The sequence below is a fragment of the Ornithorhynchus anatinus genome, chromosome 1 (genome assembly GCF_004115215.2).
Source record: "Ornithorhynchus anatinus isolate Pmale09 chromosome 1, mOrnAna1.pri.v4, whole genome shotgun sequence".
Taxonomy (NCBI): domain Eukaryota; kingdom Metazoa; phylum Chordata; class Mammalia; order Monotremata; family Ornithorhynchidae; genus Ornithorhynchus; species Ornithorhynchus anatinus.
Genome location: NC_041728.1, coordinates 35,767,891 through 35,787,574, shown reverse-complemented (window position 1 = coordinate 35,787,574; position 19,684 = coordinate 35,767,891). Strand labels below are relative to the sequence as shown.

The following is a 19,684-nucleotide window of genomic DNA, read 5'->3' as shown; positions in this document are numbered from 1 at the left end:
ACACTCTGGACTCGGCTGGCTGGTGTGATGGCCAGATGGTGGAAGTGCCTGGAGTGGCGTAGTAGTTAGAGCCCAGGCCTGGGAGTCAGAAGGACCTGGGTTTTAAACTTGGCTCTGCCACTTGTCTGCTGGGTGACCTTGAGAAGCAGTGTGGCTTAGTGGAAAGAGCACGGGTTTGAGAGTCAGAGGTCATAGGTTCTAATCCAGGCTCTGCCACTTGTCAGCTGTGTGACTCTGGGCAAGTCACTTCACTTCTCTGTGCCTCAGTTACCTCATCTGTAACATGGGGATTAAGATCGTGAGCCCCATCTGGGACAACCTGATTATCTTGTATCTACCCCAGCACTTAGAACAGTGCTTAGAACATAGTAAGCACTTAACAAATACCATCATTATTATTATTATTATTAAATCACTTCGCTTCTCTGCACCTCAGTTCCCTCATCTGTAAAATGGGGGTTTAGCTTGGATCTAACCTAATTAGCTTGGATCTACCCCAGTGCTTAGTACAAGGCCTGGCACATAGTAAGCGCTTAATAAATACCATCAACAACAAGAACCACACACACACACACACACACACACACACACAAACACACGTCAGATGCCCCACCCCTGCCAGAATATAAGCTCACTGTGGGCAGGGAATGTGTCTGTTTATTGTTACATTGTACTCTCCCAGAAGTTTAGTACAGTGCTCCGCACAGTGGAAAAAAAATGATGATATTTGTTAAGCACTTACTATGTGCCAAGCACTGTTCTAAGTGCTGGGGTAGATGCAAGGTAATCAGGTTGTCCCATGTTGGGATCACTGTCTTAATCCCCATTTTACAGATGAGGTAACTGAGGCACAGAGAAGTTAAGTGACTTGCCCAAACTCACACAGCTGATAAGTGGAGAAGCCGGGCTTCGAACCCATGACCTCTGACTCCCAAGCCGGGGCTCTTGCCATTAAATCACGCTGCTTCTCTAGGCACTCAATAAATACGATCGAACGAATGAATAAATATGATTGAATGAATGAGTGAAAATCAAGCCGACAAGCTCGTCTCCCTGATGAGAGAAAGGATTCCAGCCAGAGTACCGCCAGTCATTTCACTACTCCGTGCCTCAGTTACCTCATCTGTAAAATGGGGATTAAAACTGTGAGCTCCAAGTGGGACAAGGACTGTGGCCAACATGACTCACTCGTGACTCACTCACTACCCCAGCACTTAGTACAGTGCCTGGCACATTATAAGCACTTTAAGAAAGACCTTAAAAAAAGTCCTGCTGAGGCTCTGGGCTCGATGCACGTTTAGGAACAATCGGTGAGGTGCCTGGATTCTCCCATTTCCCACTTCTCTTGACTGCCCTTCCGGTCGACCACTGACTCCTTTCCTTCTCGGAGATTAAGACAGTGAACCCCATCGGTGACAGGGACTGTGTCTAACCCAATTTGCTTGTATCTATCCCAACACTTAGTACAGTGTCTGGAACATAGTGAGCACCTAACAAATACCATAATTATTATCATTCAAGGAAGTCTCTCTATTACACCAAGCTTCCGCCATTCCAGAGGATAGGACCTACTCGACTTTGGCCTTCACGGGAGGCTGGGTTTAGGATCTCCTTCTGGGAAGTACTCTTAGGAAATCGTTTCCATTCCTCAGAGAAATTGGGATGCTCTCTCAGCATTAAGTCCTCTCCCTGAAGGAATGAAGTATTCCACTCCCTCTACACAGGATGCTCGTTGTGGGCAGGGGCCATGTCTGCCAAAGCTGTTGTGCTGTAATAATAATAATAATAATGGTATTTGTTAAGTACTTACTACATGCTTGGATACACGCAGAATGGGTTGGAGGCATTCCCTGGTACCACGTGGTGCTCACAGTCTCAATCCCCATTTTACAGATGAGGTAACTGAGGCCCAGGGAATTGAAGTGACTGCCTGAGGTCACTCAGCAGACAAGTGGCAGAGCTGGGATTAGAACCCATGGCCTTCTGACTCCCAGGAGCATGCTCTATCCACTATTCCATGCTGCTTCTCTAATATTATCTTGTACTCTCCCAAGCGCTACGTACAGTGATCGGCACACAGTAAGTGCTCAATAAATACCACTGATTTATTGACTGTAGACTGTTCTCTAGACTGTAATCTCATTGTGGGCAAGGACCTTGTCTACCAACTCTGTTGTTCTGGACTCCCCCAAGTGTTTAGTTCAGTGCTCTGCCCACAGTAAACCTTCAATTAACAGGATTGATTGATCAATCGACTATACACCGTCCCTGTAGACTGTAAACTCACATAGGTTGGGACCATATCTACTAACTCTGTTACACTGTATTCTCCCAAGTACTTAGCAAAGTGCTCTGCACACAGTAAATGGTCAAATGATTGACTGACCTTAGACTGTCCCTCTAGACTGTAAGCTCACTGAAGTCAGGAAACATGTCTGCTAACTCTGCTGTACTGCACTTTTCCAAGAGCTTAGTAGGGTGCTCTGGAAAGAGTAAATGCTCAATAAATACCATTGATTGATTGATTGAATATAAACTGTTCTGCTAGATTGAAAGCTTGTTGTGGGCTGGGAAAGTGTTTGCTACCTCTGTTTTATTAATCAATCAATCAATTGTATTGATTGAATGCTTACTTGGTGCATAGAACTTTACTAAGCACTTGGGAGTTGGTGGACACCCAAGCAGTATGGCCTAAGGGAAAGAGCACAGGTCTGGGAGTCAGGAGAGCTGGGTTCTAATTCTGGCTCTGCCACCTGTCCGCTGTGTGACCTTGAGCAAATCCCTTAACTTCTCTGCGACTCAGTTCCCTCTTCTGTAAAATGTGGATGGAGACGGTCAGCCCAATGTGGGACAGGGATCGCCTCCAACCCAATTATCTTGTATCTATCCCAGAGCTGAGTATAGTGCCTGGCCCGTTGAAAGTGCTTAACAAATACCCCGATTGTTATTATTGTTTCAGTGCACTGCATAAAGTAAACGCGCTAGAGATACCTCCGATTGACTCACTGTGCATCCAGGAATGAATGCCTTCTGCTCTGACAGGATCATGGAAGAGGGGGTGTTTGGAAGGTCCAGGAGAGGTTGACTGATGATGGATCATTTTGGCAGGGAGTAATAATGATGGTATTTGTTAAGCACTTACTATGTGCCAAGCACTCTTCTAAGTGCTGATCTTGCTCCTCCCTGACTGGGCCTGGGATAGATATGCCTGGAAGGACAGGACTCCGAACTGAAGACACACAGTGGGGTTCCTCTGAGGGAAACTATGAAGGGGACAATGAGGTCTAGAAGAAAGAAAAGAGCACGGGCCTGGGAGCCGGAGAACCCGGGTTAATAGTAATCATGATCATCACGGTATCTGTTAGGTGCTTACTATGTGTCAGTCACTGTTCTAAGTGTGGGGGTAGATCCAAGCTAATCAGGTTGGGCACAGTCCCTGTTATTCATTGATTCTGTCGTATTTATTGAGTGCTTACTGAGTGAAGAGCACTGTATGAAACCCTTGGAGAGTACAATTCAGCAATAAAGAGGGACAATCCCTGCCCACAATGGGAGGGCTCATGGTCTTCATCTCCATTTAACAGATGAGGGATCTGAGACACAGAGATGTGAAGTGACTTGCCCAAGGTCACACAGCAGTCACGTGTCAGAGCCAGGATTAGAACCCAGGTCCTTCTGATTCCCAGGCCCAGGCTCTATCCACTAAGTCATGCTGCTTCTTATCCCATCCCTGCCCTTCATCTGCTGTGGCCTTGGGCGGGTGTCTAGACTTCTCTATACCTCCATTTCCTCATATGTAAAATGGGGATTCTTTTTTGTTTTTCCTTTATATTACTTGTTAAGCACGTCTTATGTGCCAGGCACTGTTCTAAGCACTGGGGTGCTAATGGCTAATCAGCCTGGACACAGTCCACGTGCCATACATGACTCATAGCCTTAATCCTCATTTTACAGATGAGGGATCTGAGACACAGAGAAGTCAAAGGACTTGCCTAAGGTCACACAACAGAATAGTAGCAGAGTGGGATTCGAACCCAGTTCCTTCTGACTTCCAGGCCCATAACAATCATAATAATTATTATGGTACTTGTTAAGCATTTACTCTGTGCCCAGAACTGTTCTAAGTACTAGGGTAGATGACGGTTAATCTCATTGGCCACAGTCCCTGTCCCTGTCTCACATTAAGATTAAGATTACCATCTTAATTCCATTTTACAGATGAGGTAACTGAGGCCCAGAGAAGTGCAGTGATTTGCACAAGGTCACACAAGAGACACATGGCAGAGTCAGGATTGGAACCCAGGTCCCTCCTACTCTCAGGCCCTTGCTCTATCCTCTAAGCCACGCTGCTTTGCAGAGGCCCATGAAAATCGCTAGATTTTTTAATGGCATTTGTTAAGTGCTTACTCTGTCCAGGCTCTGTACTAAGCGCCGCAGTAGATACACACTAATCTGGTTGGACAAAATCCATGTCCCACGTGGGGCTCACAGTCTTAACCCCCATTTTACAAATGAGGTAACTGAGGCTCAGAGAAGTGAAATGGCTTGCCCAAGGTCACACACAGCAGACAAGTGGGGGAGTCAGGATTAGAAGACAGATCCTTCTGATTCCCAGGCCCGTGCTCTATCCACTGGACCTCACTGTTTCCTTTCTTCCTCCCACTTAGACCTTGAGTCCCATGTCCAACCCGATCACATAGAATCTGACCAGGCATTCAGTACATTACAGTGAGTGCTCAGGGGAAATCTGCACATATGATGCCTATTCATCCCGTCGCTAGTTAGAGCTGGTGGAACGTCATTCGTTTCCAGTGGAAGGGATAAGGCAGTCTTCTCTTGGACCCACCCCCTGACCTTCAAAGCAAGGATCAGGAGTTTGAGTAGATAGAGAAGGACATTTCACAAGGAGTTTACAGTAAGGTTAAGGTACCGATGGGAGTTAGTTCCACAAGCTTTCTGTCGGAGCTAAGGAGGTCCATTGCCACTTCCTGTGCCTCCGGTAGGAATTTTTTCCTCCTTAGCATTTCTGCTTCTTTCTAGAAGGTCTATCTCCTGCCTCTCCCTCTCCCAGATTCCTTGACCCGTCTGGATCAGTCCCTGTTTTTTTCAGCCCTGGCCAGATCAATCAATCAAAGTTATTTATCAAGCACTATGTTTACATCACTGTATTATGCGCTTGTTAGACACAGCAGGATTAGCGACAGATAACAGGGGTCAGACTTTCTCCTCTCATGTGTCCTGGCTTGGGAAATGGGGGCAGAAATCACCCTTATTCATTCAATCATATTTATTGAGCACTAACTGTCTGCAAAGAACTGTACTAAGTGCCCGGGAAAGTACAATATGACAATAAATTGACCCATTCCCCTCCCGCAATGAGCTTACAGTCTAGAGGGGAGACAGGACAGAAATCAATAATAGAATATCAATAGAAATCAATAATTTACAGATATGTACATAGGTGTTGTGGGGCTGGGAGGGGGGGTGAATAAAGGGAGCAAGTTAGGCGATGCAGAAGGGAGTGGGAAAAGAGGAAAGGCAGGCTTAGTCAATAGAGAGAAAAAATACTTCTCATCCACCAGGCCATGGTTTGCAGATTCTGTAAGTTCATTATGGGCAGGGAACGTGAGTGCTAATTCTACTGCGTTGTACTCTCCCAAGTGCTTAGTACAAGACTCTGCACATAGGAAGCACTCAAAAAATCCTACTTATTGATTGATTGATCACGAGTGGGTCATAAGGATGGGCTGAAAGAGGCAGAAAATGTTTCAACACGTACCGGAAACTGAGTTGAGGTGATTCCCAAATTGACCTTTCCCCATCTGTGGATCATGGGGAGGCAGGGGTGGGGAAGGTTGGGTGTCTACCCACAGCTCGGTCAGGCTGTGGGGAACCCGATTAGGCCCCAAGAAACAAGAGGAAAAAGCAGGGTAACTGTTCCCGCTCAGAATACAGTTACCAATTAGTTGAAATGAGAAAGGGACAAAGTCAACAACTTTGAGAAAGGTGATGGAGTGGGGAAGTGGAGGAAGGAATAATAATGTTGGTATTTGTTAAGCGCTTACTATGTGCCGAGCACTGTTCTAAGCGCTGGGGTAGACATAGGGGAATCAGGTTGTCCCACGTGGGGCTCACAGTCTTAATCCCCATTTTACAGATGAGGGAACTGAGGCACAGAGAAGTTAAGTGACTTGCCCACAGTCACACAGCTGACAAGTGGCAGAGCTGGGATTCGAACTCATGAGCCCTGACTCCAAAGCCCGTGATCTTTCCACTGAGCCATGCTGCTTCTAAGGAAGCCATCTTACGCATGGAGGGTTACCTCATGAGGCACCTGGGAAAGAGACGACAACACCAGGCCTCGAGGCTGACAGCCCCCTTTCAACACCCCCAGAACTGGCCTCTTTCTCCCCTGTGAGAAGGGAAGACCATTAAAGGGTCAGAGCTCTCTTTCTGTCTCCTATCCAAAGGGGTCTTTGAGGGGTCTTAACTCCAGAGTCGAGTTAGGAAGTCCAGGAAGAGATAATCCTTCACTCAATTTTGACCTTTTCACACATGGGCTGGGCCTTACACCTCATCTCAGGGGTTATGCTAGAATTGGAATCATGGTGTGGTAGGTGGGGAGGTATAGCCATAGGCTGAGGAAATCCAGGGACTTCAAAGAAGGGAGCTGTAGGGACCCAACCCTTATTCCAAAAAGAAAAGAAAAGGGAGAGAAAAAGGGAAAAAAAGAAAAAAAAGAAGTCCCCAAAACCATATTCTCAATTTTGCCCTAGCCATGAGCGGTGGACAAGACTCAGTGGGTGTTATGAGAAGCAAGCATGTCCTTCCCCATATATACCTTCTTCTTTGCCTGCAGCAAGTCCTGGTAAGCATTAGAACGCAGAAATCGGGCATAGCTGTCGCTCTTCATCAGCTTGTAAATGTGCTCCTGGTAAAGGGTGGGAAAGAAGGGACGGTGGGAAGTAAGGAAAGAACAACATTATTATCAGAGTCTGAAGAAGCCCATTGGAAAGGAGAGAACTGTAGAACCCGAGTTAAGTGTTGTGTGAGAAGCTCCCATGGTGCTGCATGCTGTGGGGGATCTAAGAAAAAACAACTTTATCTCCCTTCATTAATATCGGTTAAGCACTTACTATGTGCCAGGCCCTGTACTAAGCTCTAGGATAGATACAAGCCAATTGGGTTGGACACGGTCCCTGTCATACTTAGGGTTCACAGTCTTGATGCCTATTTTACAGATGAGGGAATTGAGGCACCCAGAGAAGTGAAGTGGCTTGCCCAAGATCATCCAGCAGACAAGTGGTGGAACTGGGAGTAAAATCCGGGTCCTTGTGACTCCCAGGCTCATGCTCTATCTGCTAGGCCACACTGTTTTTCTGTCAGACATGCTTAGGGAGCAGGGGCATTCTATGTTATGGAAATGTACACAGATTCACTGGCATGATGTCCTGTATCTGAAGGTGAGTGATAAATGTTGGCTGATGATTCATGATGCATCTTCCTCCCTCTCTGTCCTTCTAACCTGGAGCTCAAAAAGGTTAGCTCCTTTTTTCTTTTCTCTTCTTTTCCTTTCCTTTTCCTTCCTTCCACTCTTCCTTTCTCTCTTCCTCTCTGTTTTTCTTTCTTCTTTTTCTTTTTCCCTTCCTTTTTTCTTCCTCTCTCTCACTCTCTTTCTCTCTCCTCACTCCTTCTTTCTTCCTCCCTCCTTCTCTCTCCTCTCTCTGTCTCTCTTCCTCTACCTCCCAGTCCTTTTCTCTTTCTGCAAGTCCTGTTGTCTTTTATTCCCCTTTCTTGCCTCTTTCTCTGCCTCTCTCCTTTTCCCTGACCTGGACCACTACCCCCAGACTCCCAGAATCCTCAGTGTCCCACACTGCTTGATGCTCTTGAAAATATGGACTTGTTAGCTAGTCCTTCTTCGCCGATGACATTTGCCTTGGCATGTTCTAATAATAATTGTGGTATTTATTAAGCACTTACCATGTGTCAGATACTGTATTGAGTGCTGGGGTGGATACAAGCAGATTGGATTGGATATAGTCCCTGTCCCTCATGAGGCTCACAGTCTTAATCCCCATTTTACAGATGAGGGAACTCAGGCCAAGGGAAGTGAAGTGACTTGCCCAAAGTCACACAGCACTGGGGAGCCAGGTTTAGATAGCAGTTCCTTCTGACACCCAGGCCCGTGCTCTAACTATTACGCAACACTGGTTCTCGACTGTTGTGAAACCTGGATTACATCCAGTTCTTTAAAGACTTCCCTTGAGATCACTTATTAGCCAGACTCACCAGCACATGGCAAGACAGGATGGAACAAAGTTAATTTCAAATCATCGGAGGTGTACTTTCCTCAGCACACAGTAAGCACTCAGTAAACAGCACCGATTGCCTGACAGCTACCCAAATGACTGCTGTACGGCGAGGTGAAATTGGGAAACTGAAAGCCAAGGAAATGGAGGAAATGTTTGATGGACAGTGGAAAACAAAAGTCAAAAACAGATCAACGTGGCGTACTTCTGTCAATAAAGGAGCCCCCGTTTTTGAACCAAAACTTCATAAGGGACGAAGGACAACTGGCAAAAAGAAAATGGCACCAGACACTGCAAACATTACACATCACTGCATAACGATGACACTATAATAATAATCATACCAATAATCATCATGATGATGTACGTTAAGCACTTACTGTGTGTCAAGCACTATTCTAAGCACTGGGGCAAGTGCAAGTTAGGTTGGACACAATCCCTGCCCCATATGGGGCTCACAGTCTTAATCCCCCTTCTACAGGTGAGGTAACCAAAGCACAGAGAAGTTAAGTGATTTGTCCAAGGTCACATAACACACAAGTGGCGGTGTGGGAGATTAGAACCAAGAACTTTCTGACTTCCAGGCCCGTGCACTATCCACTAGGCCATGATACTCAAATTCAGGAAGTGTACCCTATTTGGTAAAAGCAGTCCTGAAGGCACATCTCCTCCAAAAGGCCTTCCCCAACTAAGCCTCCTTTCCTCTTCTCCCACCCCCTTCTGCATCACCCTGACTCGCTCCCTTTATTCACCCCACCCTCTCAGCCCCTCACCACTATGTACATATCTGAAATTAATTGATTTCTATTAATGTCTGCCTCCCCCTCTGGACTGTCAGCTCATTGTGGGAAGGGAATGTACCTGTTTATTGTTCTATTGTACTCTCCCAGGCACTTTCTACAGCCCTCTGCATACAGTAAGCCCTCAATAAATACGACTGAATGAATGAATACTAAATGCTGCCACACACACAAGATAACCCGGTCCCTCATGAGGTTCATGGTCTCAGTAGAAGGGAGACAAGGGATTGAATCCCCATTCTGTAGATGAGGGAACTGAGGGACAGAGAAACAACTTGCCCAGGGTCACACAGCAGACAAGCGGTAGAACCAGGATTGGAACCCAGGTACTTCTGACTCCCAGGCTGTAGCTAGGTTTATTTTAGAGATCAACTTTCCCCCAGCTGCAAAACGTAAGGCATACTACAGAACCAGAAAGTACTCTGAGAAGCCTGAAAGAAAGGAGCTGGTGCAGAAAACTTCAAGCTTCTGTGACAATTTACAGGAGTGATATGTAGCATCAATCTCAATCATTCCATTGTATTTATTGAATGTTTACTGTGTGCAGAACACTGTACTAAGTGCTTGGAAGAATACAATGTGACAGAGTTGGTAGGCCTTGCAGTCGGAGGATGTGGGATCTAACCCTGACTCTGCCAGGTGCTTGCTGGGTGACCTTGGGTAAGTCACTTGACTTCTCCATGCCTCATTTTCATTAACCGTAGAATAGGGACTCAATACCTGTTCCCCTCCTACTTAGCCCCACTTGGGATATGAACTGAGTCCAACCTGATCACCTTGTATCTACCCCAGTGCTTAGTACAGAGTCCGGCACTTAGTAAATATTACCTGTGAGCCGCATGCAGGAGAGGGACTTTGTCTGATCTTATTTACTTGCACCTATGCTTAGAACAGTGTTTGACATATAAGAAGTGCTTAACAAATACCATGAACAAAAAAAATGAGCTTATAAACCAGAGGACATAAAACTCAGGCATCCCTAAATGGCTTTCTGCATTTTCTTGAAACAGATACATTCATTCATTCATTCAATAGTATTTATTGAATGCTTGCAGAGCACTGTACTAAATGCTTGGGAGCGTACAATATAACACGTTCCCTGTCCACAGTGAGCTTACGGTCTACAAATGGATGGTGTCTAAACTACCCATTTTAGCACTTCAGCCTCCCTGTGCCCGGAGGGAGCCGGGAAGGGGATGGAGAGTTACGGGACCAGAGAACTATTCAGGCAGAGGAGCTGACCTGCGCATCTTCATATGTGTATCTCCCTGGGTCTTTGACATTTTGACTTGTCTTCTCGTAGCTGTGGGAGTCCAGATTGATAGCGCTTTGAGCACCCGGAGCTAGGAACTCCTGCCAAATTTCTTCTACCCTGGTAGGCACATCTTGTAAGGGTTGTTTCTTGAGATCCTGGACGGCCAACCAAAACCTTTAAATTGCAAAAACAAGCACAAAAGCAGTTTTTGTTGATTTGTTTGGTTTTTATTCCTTCATTCATGCATACGATCATATTTATCGAGCACTTACTGTGTGGATAGCACTGTACTAAATGCTTGGGAGAGGACAATACACCACAGTTGGTCAACAAGTTCCCTGCCTGCAATGAGCTTACAGTCTAGAGTGGGAGACCGACATTAATATAAATAGCTGAATGACAGATATGGGCACAAATGCTGTAGGGCTGAGGAATGGGGGAATAAAAGGGAGCAAATCCAAATGCAATCAATCAATCGTATTTACTGAGCGCTTACCATGTGTAAAGGACTGTACTATGTGCTTGGGAGAATACAACAGAACCTAAAGACATGTTTCCTGTCCACACAGAGTAGGTGCTTAACAAAGGCTTAATAATGGCTTAATAACAATGACAGTACTCAGTATTATTTTCTCATTTAGCCACTGTCATTCTGCTGCTGCAAGTCTGATATGGCAGAGTCACAGACAACATCACCAAGGTATCATATTTTGTTGTTCCGGAGTGTTGCTAATAGAGGGAGAAGTGTGGCCTAGAGGATAGAGCACAGACCTAGGAGCCAGAAGGAACTGGGTTTTAATTCCAGGTCCTCAACTTGTCTGCTGTGGTACTTTGGGCAAGTCACTTCACTTCTCTGGGCCTCGGTTTTCTCAACTGCAAAATGGGGATTCCATCCCTGTTCTCCCTCCTGCTTGGACTGAGAGACCTAGGTGGGACAGGGATTGTATCCGGGCTGATTACTTTGAGAAGCAGCGAAGCATAGGGGAAAGAGCATGGGCTTGGGAGGCAGAGGTCGTGGGTTCTAATCCTGGCTCCACCACTTGTCAGCTGTGTGATTTTGGGCAAGTCACTTAACTTCTCTGTGTCTCAGTTTCCTCATCTGTAATATGGGGATTTAGACTGTGAGCCCTACCTGGGACAACCTGATTGCCTTGTATCTCCCCCATTGCTTAGAACAGTGCTTGGCACATAGTAAGCACTTAATAAATACCAACATTATTATTATTACTACCCTAGCGTTAAGAATAATAACACAGTAAGCACTCAATAAATACGATTGAATGAATGAATCAATTATGGTATTTGTTAAGCATTTAAGCACTATGTGCCAGGCACTTTAGTAAGAGCTGGGGTGGATACAAGCAAATGGGGTTGGACACAGACTCTGTCCCACGTGGGACTCAGAGTCGCAATCCCTATTTCACAGATGAGGTAGCTGAGGCACAGAGAAGTGAAACAACTTGGCTGATGTCACAGCAGACAAATGGAAAAACTGGGACTGGAACCCATGACCTTTTGACTCCCAGGCCTGGCTATCCCAATGTCATTCTGCTTCCCAGTGATGATGATGATATTTGTTAAGAGCTTACTATGTGCCAAGCACTGTTCTAAGTGATGGGGGTAGATACAGGTTACCCCAAGTGGGGCTCACAGTCTTCAAGGCCCTTCTAAAACTGGATCTCTCATCTCCCTTTCCTAATCCCACCCCCAAATCTCACTTCATCATCATCAGGTCACCTAAGAATTTGCATACTTGTGGGCAGGGAATGTGTCTGTTTAGTTGTATTGTACTCTCCCAAGTGCTTCGTACAGTGTTCTGCACAAAGTAAGTGCTCAATAAATACGATTGTATGAGTGAGTGAATGAATGAGTGCTTACTGTGTGCAGAGCACTGTACAAACCATTTGGGAGAGTACAATACAACAATAAACAGACATATCCCTTGCCCACAACGAGCTAACAGTCTAGAGGAGGGCAGAAAGTCATTGATATAAATAAATAGATGACAGCTTTATGAACATAGTGCTTTGGGACTGAGGGGGGGATGAATAAAGGGAGCAGGTCAGGGAAACACAGAAGGGAGTGGGAGAAGAGGAAAGGGGAGCTTAGTCAGGGAAAACCTCTTGAAGGAGTTGTGCCCTCCATAAAGCTTTGACAAGGGAGGGAGAGTAATTGGTTTGCCAGTATCCAATCTGTTTACCTTGTATCCATTCCAGTGCTTAGAACAGTGCCTGGCACACAGTAAGCGCTTAACAAATACCATACAAAAAACAAAAGTGGTGGAGCAGGCATTAGAACTCAGGTCCTACTGACTTTGAAGCTTACGCTCTATCCACTAAACCACGCTGCTCTCTTCACCTACAAAACCTTGCTCAAACTAAATTCTAGTGCTGGGTCCACCACTTACTCACTGGGTGACCTTGAGCAAGTAACCTAATTTCTCTGTGCCTCAGTTCCCTCAAATTTCAAATGGAGATGAAACATTAATAAGTACAATGATAATAATTGTGGTATTGTTAAACACTTAACTATGTGCCAAGCACTGTACTAAATGCTGGGAGAGACACAAGATCATCAAGTTGGACACAATCCCTATCCTAATTAGGACTACATTCTAAGTATGAGGGAGAAGCTTGGGAATTGGAAGACGTGGGTTCTAATCCTGGCTCCTCTGCTTGTCTGCTGTGTCATCTTGGGCAAGTCACTTAACTTCTCTGTTTCTCAGTTACCTCATCTGGAAAATGGAGATTAAGAATGTGAGTCCCACGTGGGACAACTTGATTACCTTGTACCTACCCCAGAGGTTAGAACAGTGGTTGACACATAGTAAGGGCTTAACAAATACAATTATTATTATTATTATTGAATCCCTATTTTAAAGATGAGGAAACTGCAGCTTAGAGAAGTTACTTGCCCAGGATACAGCAGACAAGTGGCGGAGTGGGGATTTGAACCCAGGTCCTCTGACTTGCAGGCCCACGATCTTTCCACTAGACCATGATGTACATAGCGCTTAACAAATTCCACAGTAATTATTAATGTCTGTATACACACTCCCTTGGAGAACTCATCCTCCCCCACGGCTTCAACTACCAACCTTTATAGGGCTGATTCCCAAATCTCCATCTCCTGCCGCGGTCGCTCTCCTTCTCTGCAGTCTTCCATTTGCTCCCTGACTTCAGGACATCTCACCTCAAACTAAACACATCCCTCACCCAGTTCTTCATCCTCCCACCCAAACCTTGTCCATCCCCTGTCGTTTCCATCAATAAAGACAAGAGCACTATCCTTCCTGTCTCACAAACTGGAAAGCTCGGCATTGTCCTTGAGTCACCTCTCTCATTCAACCCACATATTCAATCTGTCACCAAATCCTGTCGGTTCGACCTTTGCAACATTGCCAAAATACACCCTTTCCTCTCCATCCAAATTGCTCCTAGGCTGATCCAAGTACTTATGATACACTTGACTATCATTAGCCACCTTGCTGACCTTCCCGCTTCCTGCCTCTACACTCTCTCATCCTTACTTCACTCTGCTGCCCGGATCCTTTTTCTAAATAAACATTCAGTCCACATCTTCCCACTCCTCAAGAACCTCCAGTGGTTGCCCATCCACCTCCACATGAAAAGGAAACTCCTTCCCATTGGTTTTTAAGAACTCAATCAGCTCACTCCCGCCTATTTTACTTGACTGATTTCCTATTCCAACTCAGTTTACTACAATGCCAACCTATCCACTGTACCTCGAACTTGTGCGTCTCACTGCCGGGCAATGGGTTTCAGGCTGTTTTTCTTAAATCCAACCGTGAAGAAAAAACATTTTGACCATTACTCCACTCTTGACTTATTATGCTTGTTATGAGAAGAGAGAATGTCTGCTAATTCTGTTGTATTGTACTCTCCCAACCACTTAGTAAAATGATCTGCACAGAGTAAGTGTTCAATAAATTTTATTAATTGATCAATTATGTACATATTGGTCATTTTTCTACTTATATTAATGTTTGTCTCCCCCTGTTCACAGTAACCTTGTTATGGGTAGGGAAGGTGTCTAATTCTGGTATATTGTACTCTCCCAAGCTCTCAGTACAGTTCTCTGTACATAGTGAGTGCTCAATAAATACTACTGACTGATAGATTACCCACAGAAGAAATGTTGACCTAAGATTCTGTAGCCACGTGTTTACAAGATAAAATATATTTTCTCTTGGAACTATTAACTTCAAAATAATAATTGTATGTCCACAGTACTTGGAAAAGAAATTACAGGAAATAAACTATATAGCATTATTGTTTGTACACAATATAAACATATTGTATATATTGCATAAGCATATATGTATAAATTCATTATAAACATATATAGCATTATTCCTATCCAGCGAATAATCTCCCAAAACCCAGTAATTGGGTATGACCCTTATTTTGAAAAACAGTGCAGTTAAATGTTCCTTTTAAGTTTTGTAATTTCTAGATATCCTTCAGTTTTCATAAAATCATATTGTAGAATCCTTGCAAAAGGCTAAGGTTACATACAAGTAGGCATAAATATATGGATCGAGAGAATCCCTGCCTAAACATTAACATCTCCATGCACTCCCAAAGACTGGTTGAAGCTGTGACATTTTTACCTGAGGTTTTCCGAACTGAATTCTGATTCTAGGAAACGAAGAAATTGATCTCTTCCCACTGGGTCCTTCAGCACCTCATCCATGGAGAAACCCCATCTCTTAACCCGTTGTTGGCTAGGCTCTTTGCTTTGAGACGGGGAGAAAGTCAAAAGAAATGATAAAGTGTAAGGGAGAAGCAAAGGTCCCTTCATCTTCAGAAATGGTCAGGATAGACAATTCATTTCCCTGTCCATTCAAGAGGAAAGACCACCATGAAATCACGTTTTAACACAATACGTAATGAGAAGCAGTGTGGTTTAGTGGATAGAGCCCAGCCCTGCAAGTCAGAAGGACCTGGGTTTGAATCTCCGCTCTGCCACTTGTCTTCTGTGTGACTTTGGGCAAGTCACTTAACATCTCTGTATCTCAGTTCTCTCATCTGTAAAATGGGGATAGACCATGAGCCCCATGTGGGACAGGGACTGTGTCCAACCTGATAAGCTTGCATCTATCCCAGCGCTTAATACAGTACCTGACACATGGCAAGCGCTTAAGAAAGACCAAAAAAAAATAAAAGAAATATGGAAGTGCTCAACTTAAGAAGAGGGGAAAAGTCCTTCTGGGTCTGATCCGTATTCCAGGCACTCTGCATTCTGGATCTGAGAAGAACTCAAAGAAGGCCTTCCCTGACTAAGCCCTCATTTCTTCTTCTCCCTCTCCCTTCTGTGTTGCTCTTTTAATTGGGTTGCTTTGTCAGCCTCACAGCAATTATGGTCATATCCCTCCTTTATTTATTTCTATTCATGTCTGTCTCCCTCTCTAGACTGTAAACTCACTGTGGGCAGAGAACATGTCTCCCCAGTCTGTTATAAAATCTACTCTCCCAAGCAAAGTTAAGTGACTTGCTCAAGATCGCACAGCAAGTCACTTCACTTCTCTGTGCCTTAGTTACCCCATCTGTAAAATGGGGCTGAAGACTGTGAGCCCCACAGGGGACAGGGACTGGGTCCAAATAGATTTGCTTGTAACCACCCCAGCTCTTAGTACAGTGCCTGGCACATAGTAAATGTTTAGCAAATATCATTCTTATTATTATTACTCAGTGTTAGGGCAGATATGGGTTAATGAGGGTCCCATGGAGGTCTCATAGGCTTAATCCCCTTTTGCAAATGAAGTCACTGAGGCACAGAGGAGTGAAGTGACCTGCCCAAAGTTACATGGCAGAAAAGAGGAAGAGCTGGAATTAGAACCCAAATCCTTCTGACTCCCAGGCCCTCGCTCTAGCCACTAGGCCACCACCTGTCTCTCCTTTTTCTCCTCTGGGTCCCAATTCCAGGGCCATTACTTGCCTATGTGACCTTGGGCAAGTCATTTCTCTATGCCTCAGGTACCTCATCTGGAAAATCATTTGGAAAGAGCACAACCTTGGGAGTCAGAGGTTGTGGGCTCTAATCCTGACTCTGCCACTTGTCAGCTATGTGACTTTGGGCAAGTTTCTTAACTTCTCTGTGCCTTAGTTATCTCATCTGTAAAATGGGGATTAAGACTGTGAGTCCCATGTGGGACAACCTGATTACCTTGTATATACCCTAGTGCTTAGAACAGTGCTTGGCATATAGTCAGCACATAACAAATACCATCATTATCATTATTATTATTATTAATAATAATAATAAAATTGGAATTAACACTGGCAGCCCCATATGGGACAAGGACAATGTCTAACCAGATTGTCTAACCACATAGTCAAGTGCTTGGCACATAGTAACAAATATCTGTATTATTATTATCAATATTATTATTATTACTATTATCATTATTACTATTATAATAATTGGGCCTCGAATGAGCCCAAGAACCTAGAAAATGACTTGGTCATGGAAAATGCCAGAAATTTGAAAGCCTCGGGTTTCAAATGCTCAATTCAGAATCTCAGGAGACTAACCATCAAACATATATTTTGAATAATGCTTCAGTACCATATAGAGATGAAGGCTCCAAAATGAAGATGGTCCTGAATTTAAGACATTCTCCTAGAATCTCATACTTCTAAATAAAAAAAAAAATGGATCTCTCGTTTCACATTTTCTCCACAGAGAAGCCTGTTACTTAATTCCTGCTCCTTATATCATTCCAGCCCCCAAATCTGTGACCTAAACCAGAATGGGGAGTCAATTGGATGCAGTTCCGTTTTAGTTACACTACGTCTTCTAGGCTGCAGGGACCACAGACAAAATTGGCAAAATCCAAAAGAGGCAGGATTGCCTAGTGGATACAGCACCAGCCTGGGGACCTGGGTTCTAATTTCGGCTTTGCCACTTGTCTGCTGTGTGACCTTGGGTGAGTCATATTACTTCTCTGGGCCTCAGTTCCCTCATCTGGAATATGGGGATTAAGAGCCTCAGTTCCCTCATCTGGAATATGGGGATTAAGACTGTGAGTCCCATGTGGGACATGGACTGGATCCATGCTGATTAGCTTACGTAATAATAATAATGGTGGTATTTGTTAAGTGCTTACTATGTGCTGAGCACTGTTCTAAGCGCTGGGGTAGATATAGGGTAATCAGATTGTCCCACGTGGGGCTCACATTTTTTAATCCCCAGTTTTACAGATGAGGTAACTGAGGCACAGGGAAGTTAAGTGACTTGCTCAAGATCACACAGCAGACAAGTGGCGGAGTCAGGATTAGAACCCATGACCTCTGACTCCCAAGCCCATGCTCTTTCCACTAAGCCACGCTGCTTCTCTATGTACCCCATACCCCACAGTGCTTACATGTACCCCAGGGTTTAATATATGGCCTGGCACATAGTAAGCTCTTACTTGACACATACCATTGGAAAAAAAAGAAAAGGTAATTCCAAAGAAAGGTAAGTTTGGCCACTCCACTCCATGTTAGCTTGTCCAAAGGTTGCAGCTTTACAAATGGAAAAATAATGATAATGATAATAAGAGTAGTAACAATAAATATAATAACTGGGTTATTTGTTGAGCACTTACTATGTGCCAGGTATTGTACTGAACACTGGGGTAGATACAAGCTAATTGGATGGAAAGAATCAATGGTGATTGTTTCCATTTTAAAACTCGTACCTTTTGCCTGAGTTACCTCAGGAGAATATTCATTCAGTTGTATTTTCATTCATTCGTACTTACTGAGCGCTTACTGTGTGCCAAGCACTGTACTAAAAGCTTGGGAGCACACAATACAACAATAGCCCATTGTTGGGCAGGGATTGTCTCTCTCTGTTGCTGAATTGTACATTCCAAGTGCTTAGTACAGTGGTCTGCACCCAGAAAAATGCTCAATAAATACAACTGAATGAATGAACAGTCACATTCCCTGCCCACAATGGACTTACAGTCTAGAGTGTATTTACTGAGTGCTTACCCTGTGTAGAGCACTGTACTGAGTGCTTGGAAAGTACAATAAAGCAATAAAGAGAGACAATCCCTCCCCCCAGTGGACTTACAGTCTACAGGTGGGGAGACAGATAGCAAAACAAGTGAACAGGCATCAATATAAATGAATAGAATTCTAGATATATACCTCTATATATAAGTGGGAATGGGGGGGTGGGAAGAGCACAGGGAATGATTCAAGGTGACGTGGAAGGGAGGCGGAGCTGAGGAATAGGGGGCTTAGTCTGGGAAGGCCTCTGGGAGGAAGTGTCCCTGCAGTAGGACTTTGAAGGGGGAAGAGGGATCATATGGAGGATTTGAGGAGGGAGGGCATTCTAGGTCAGAGGTAAAATTTGGGCCAGGGATTGGCGGCGAGGCAGGCGAGATGGAGGCCCAGTGAGCAGGTGAGCACCAGAGGAGCGGAGTGTGCGGGATGCGATGGAAAAGGAGAGAAAGGAGGTGAGGTAAGAAGGGGCAAGGTGAAAGGTGGTAGGGTTGCCTTCCTATGGTATTTGTTAGGTGCTTACTATTTGACAGTACTGTACTGAGCACTGGGGTAGATACAAGTTAATCAGGTTGGATTCATTCATTCATTCAATTGTATTTATTGAACACTTACTGTGTGCAGAGCACTGTACTAACTGCTTGTGAAAGTACAGGACAGCAATAAAGAGAAAATCCCTGCCCACAACAAGCTCACAGCCTGGGGGTGGGAAGACAGACACAGTCCATGTCCCACTTGGGGCTCACTGTCTTAATTCCCAATTTACAGATGAGGAAACTGAGGCCCAGAGAAGTAAAGTGACTTGCCTGAGGTCAGACAGCAGACAAGTGACAGAAAGGGGAGTGGAACCCAGATCCTTCTGACTCCCAGGCCCCTGCTTTGCTTCTGGAATGAATTTGTGACTCAGGGCAAAATTCTGATCTTCATCGTCTTCTGTGCCTCATTGTATCACTTACAATGAGAAGAACAAGGCAATCTTTCAGGGCTGGAAGACTAACTCATGAAAGTGATTAAGAAGAGCAATGCAAATGCTAAATGGGAATGAAAACACACACCACACAGGGGAAACAGCTGAGGGAAAGGAAGAGGCAGTCTTTCAAACAGAAATTCCTCCTCACAAAATGTCCTTTTGCTTTTACCTCATTTCTATGTCCCATAAAGTGGTGTCGTCACTGATCCATGGATTGGATGGGTCAGCAGGAGTTATTATAGGATCATATTCCCCGTACTGTTCTGTGTAGGCCATCAGGCTGTGGCAAGGGAAAAAGAAGTAATTAATAATTATAATTGTGGTATTTG

At 44.6% G+C, this 19,684-nt stretch overlaps 1 protein-coding gene across 3 annotated transcripts in view; it reads right to left on the bottom strand.

Annotated features, from left to right (window-relative positions):
• The window catches only part of RGS6 (regulator of G protein signaling 6), a 386,017-nt gene that overhangs the window by 23,324 nt on the left and 343,009 nt on the right, over nucleotides 1-19,684 (bottom strand). For all 3 annotated transcript variants that reach the window (XM_039911550.1, XM_029073117.2, XM_029073256.2), the window contains exons 13-16: nucleotides 19,525-19,635; nucleotides 14,998-15,123; nucleotides 10,352-10,538; nucleotides 6,842-6,931 (exon numbers count right to left, since the gene is read on the bottom strand). In XM_039911550.1, coding sequence (XP_039767484.1) covers nucleotides 6,842-6,931; nucleotides 10,352-10,538; nucleotides 14,998-15,123; nucleotides 19,525-19,635 — 514 coding nt within the window. The remainder of the gene's footprint in view (nucleotides 1-6,841; nucleotides 6,932-10,351; nucleotides 10,539-14,997; nucleotides 15,124-19,524; nucleotides 19,636-19,684) is intronic.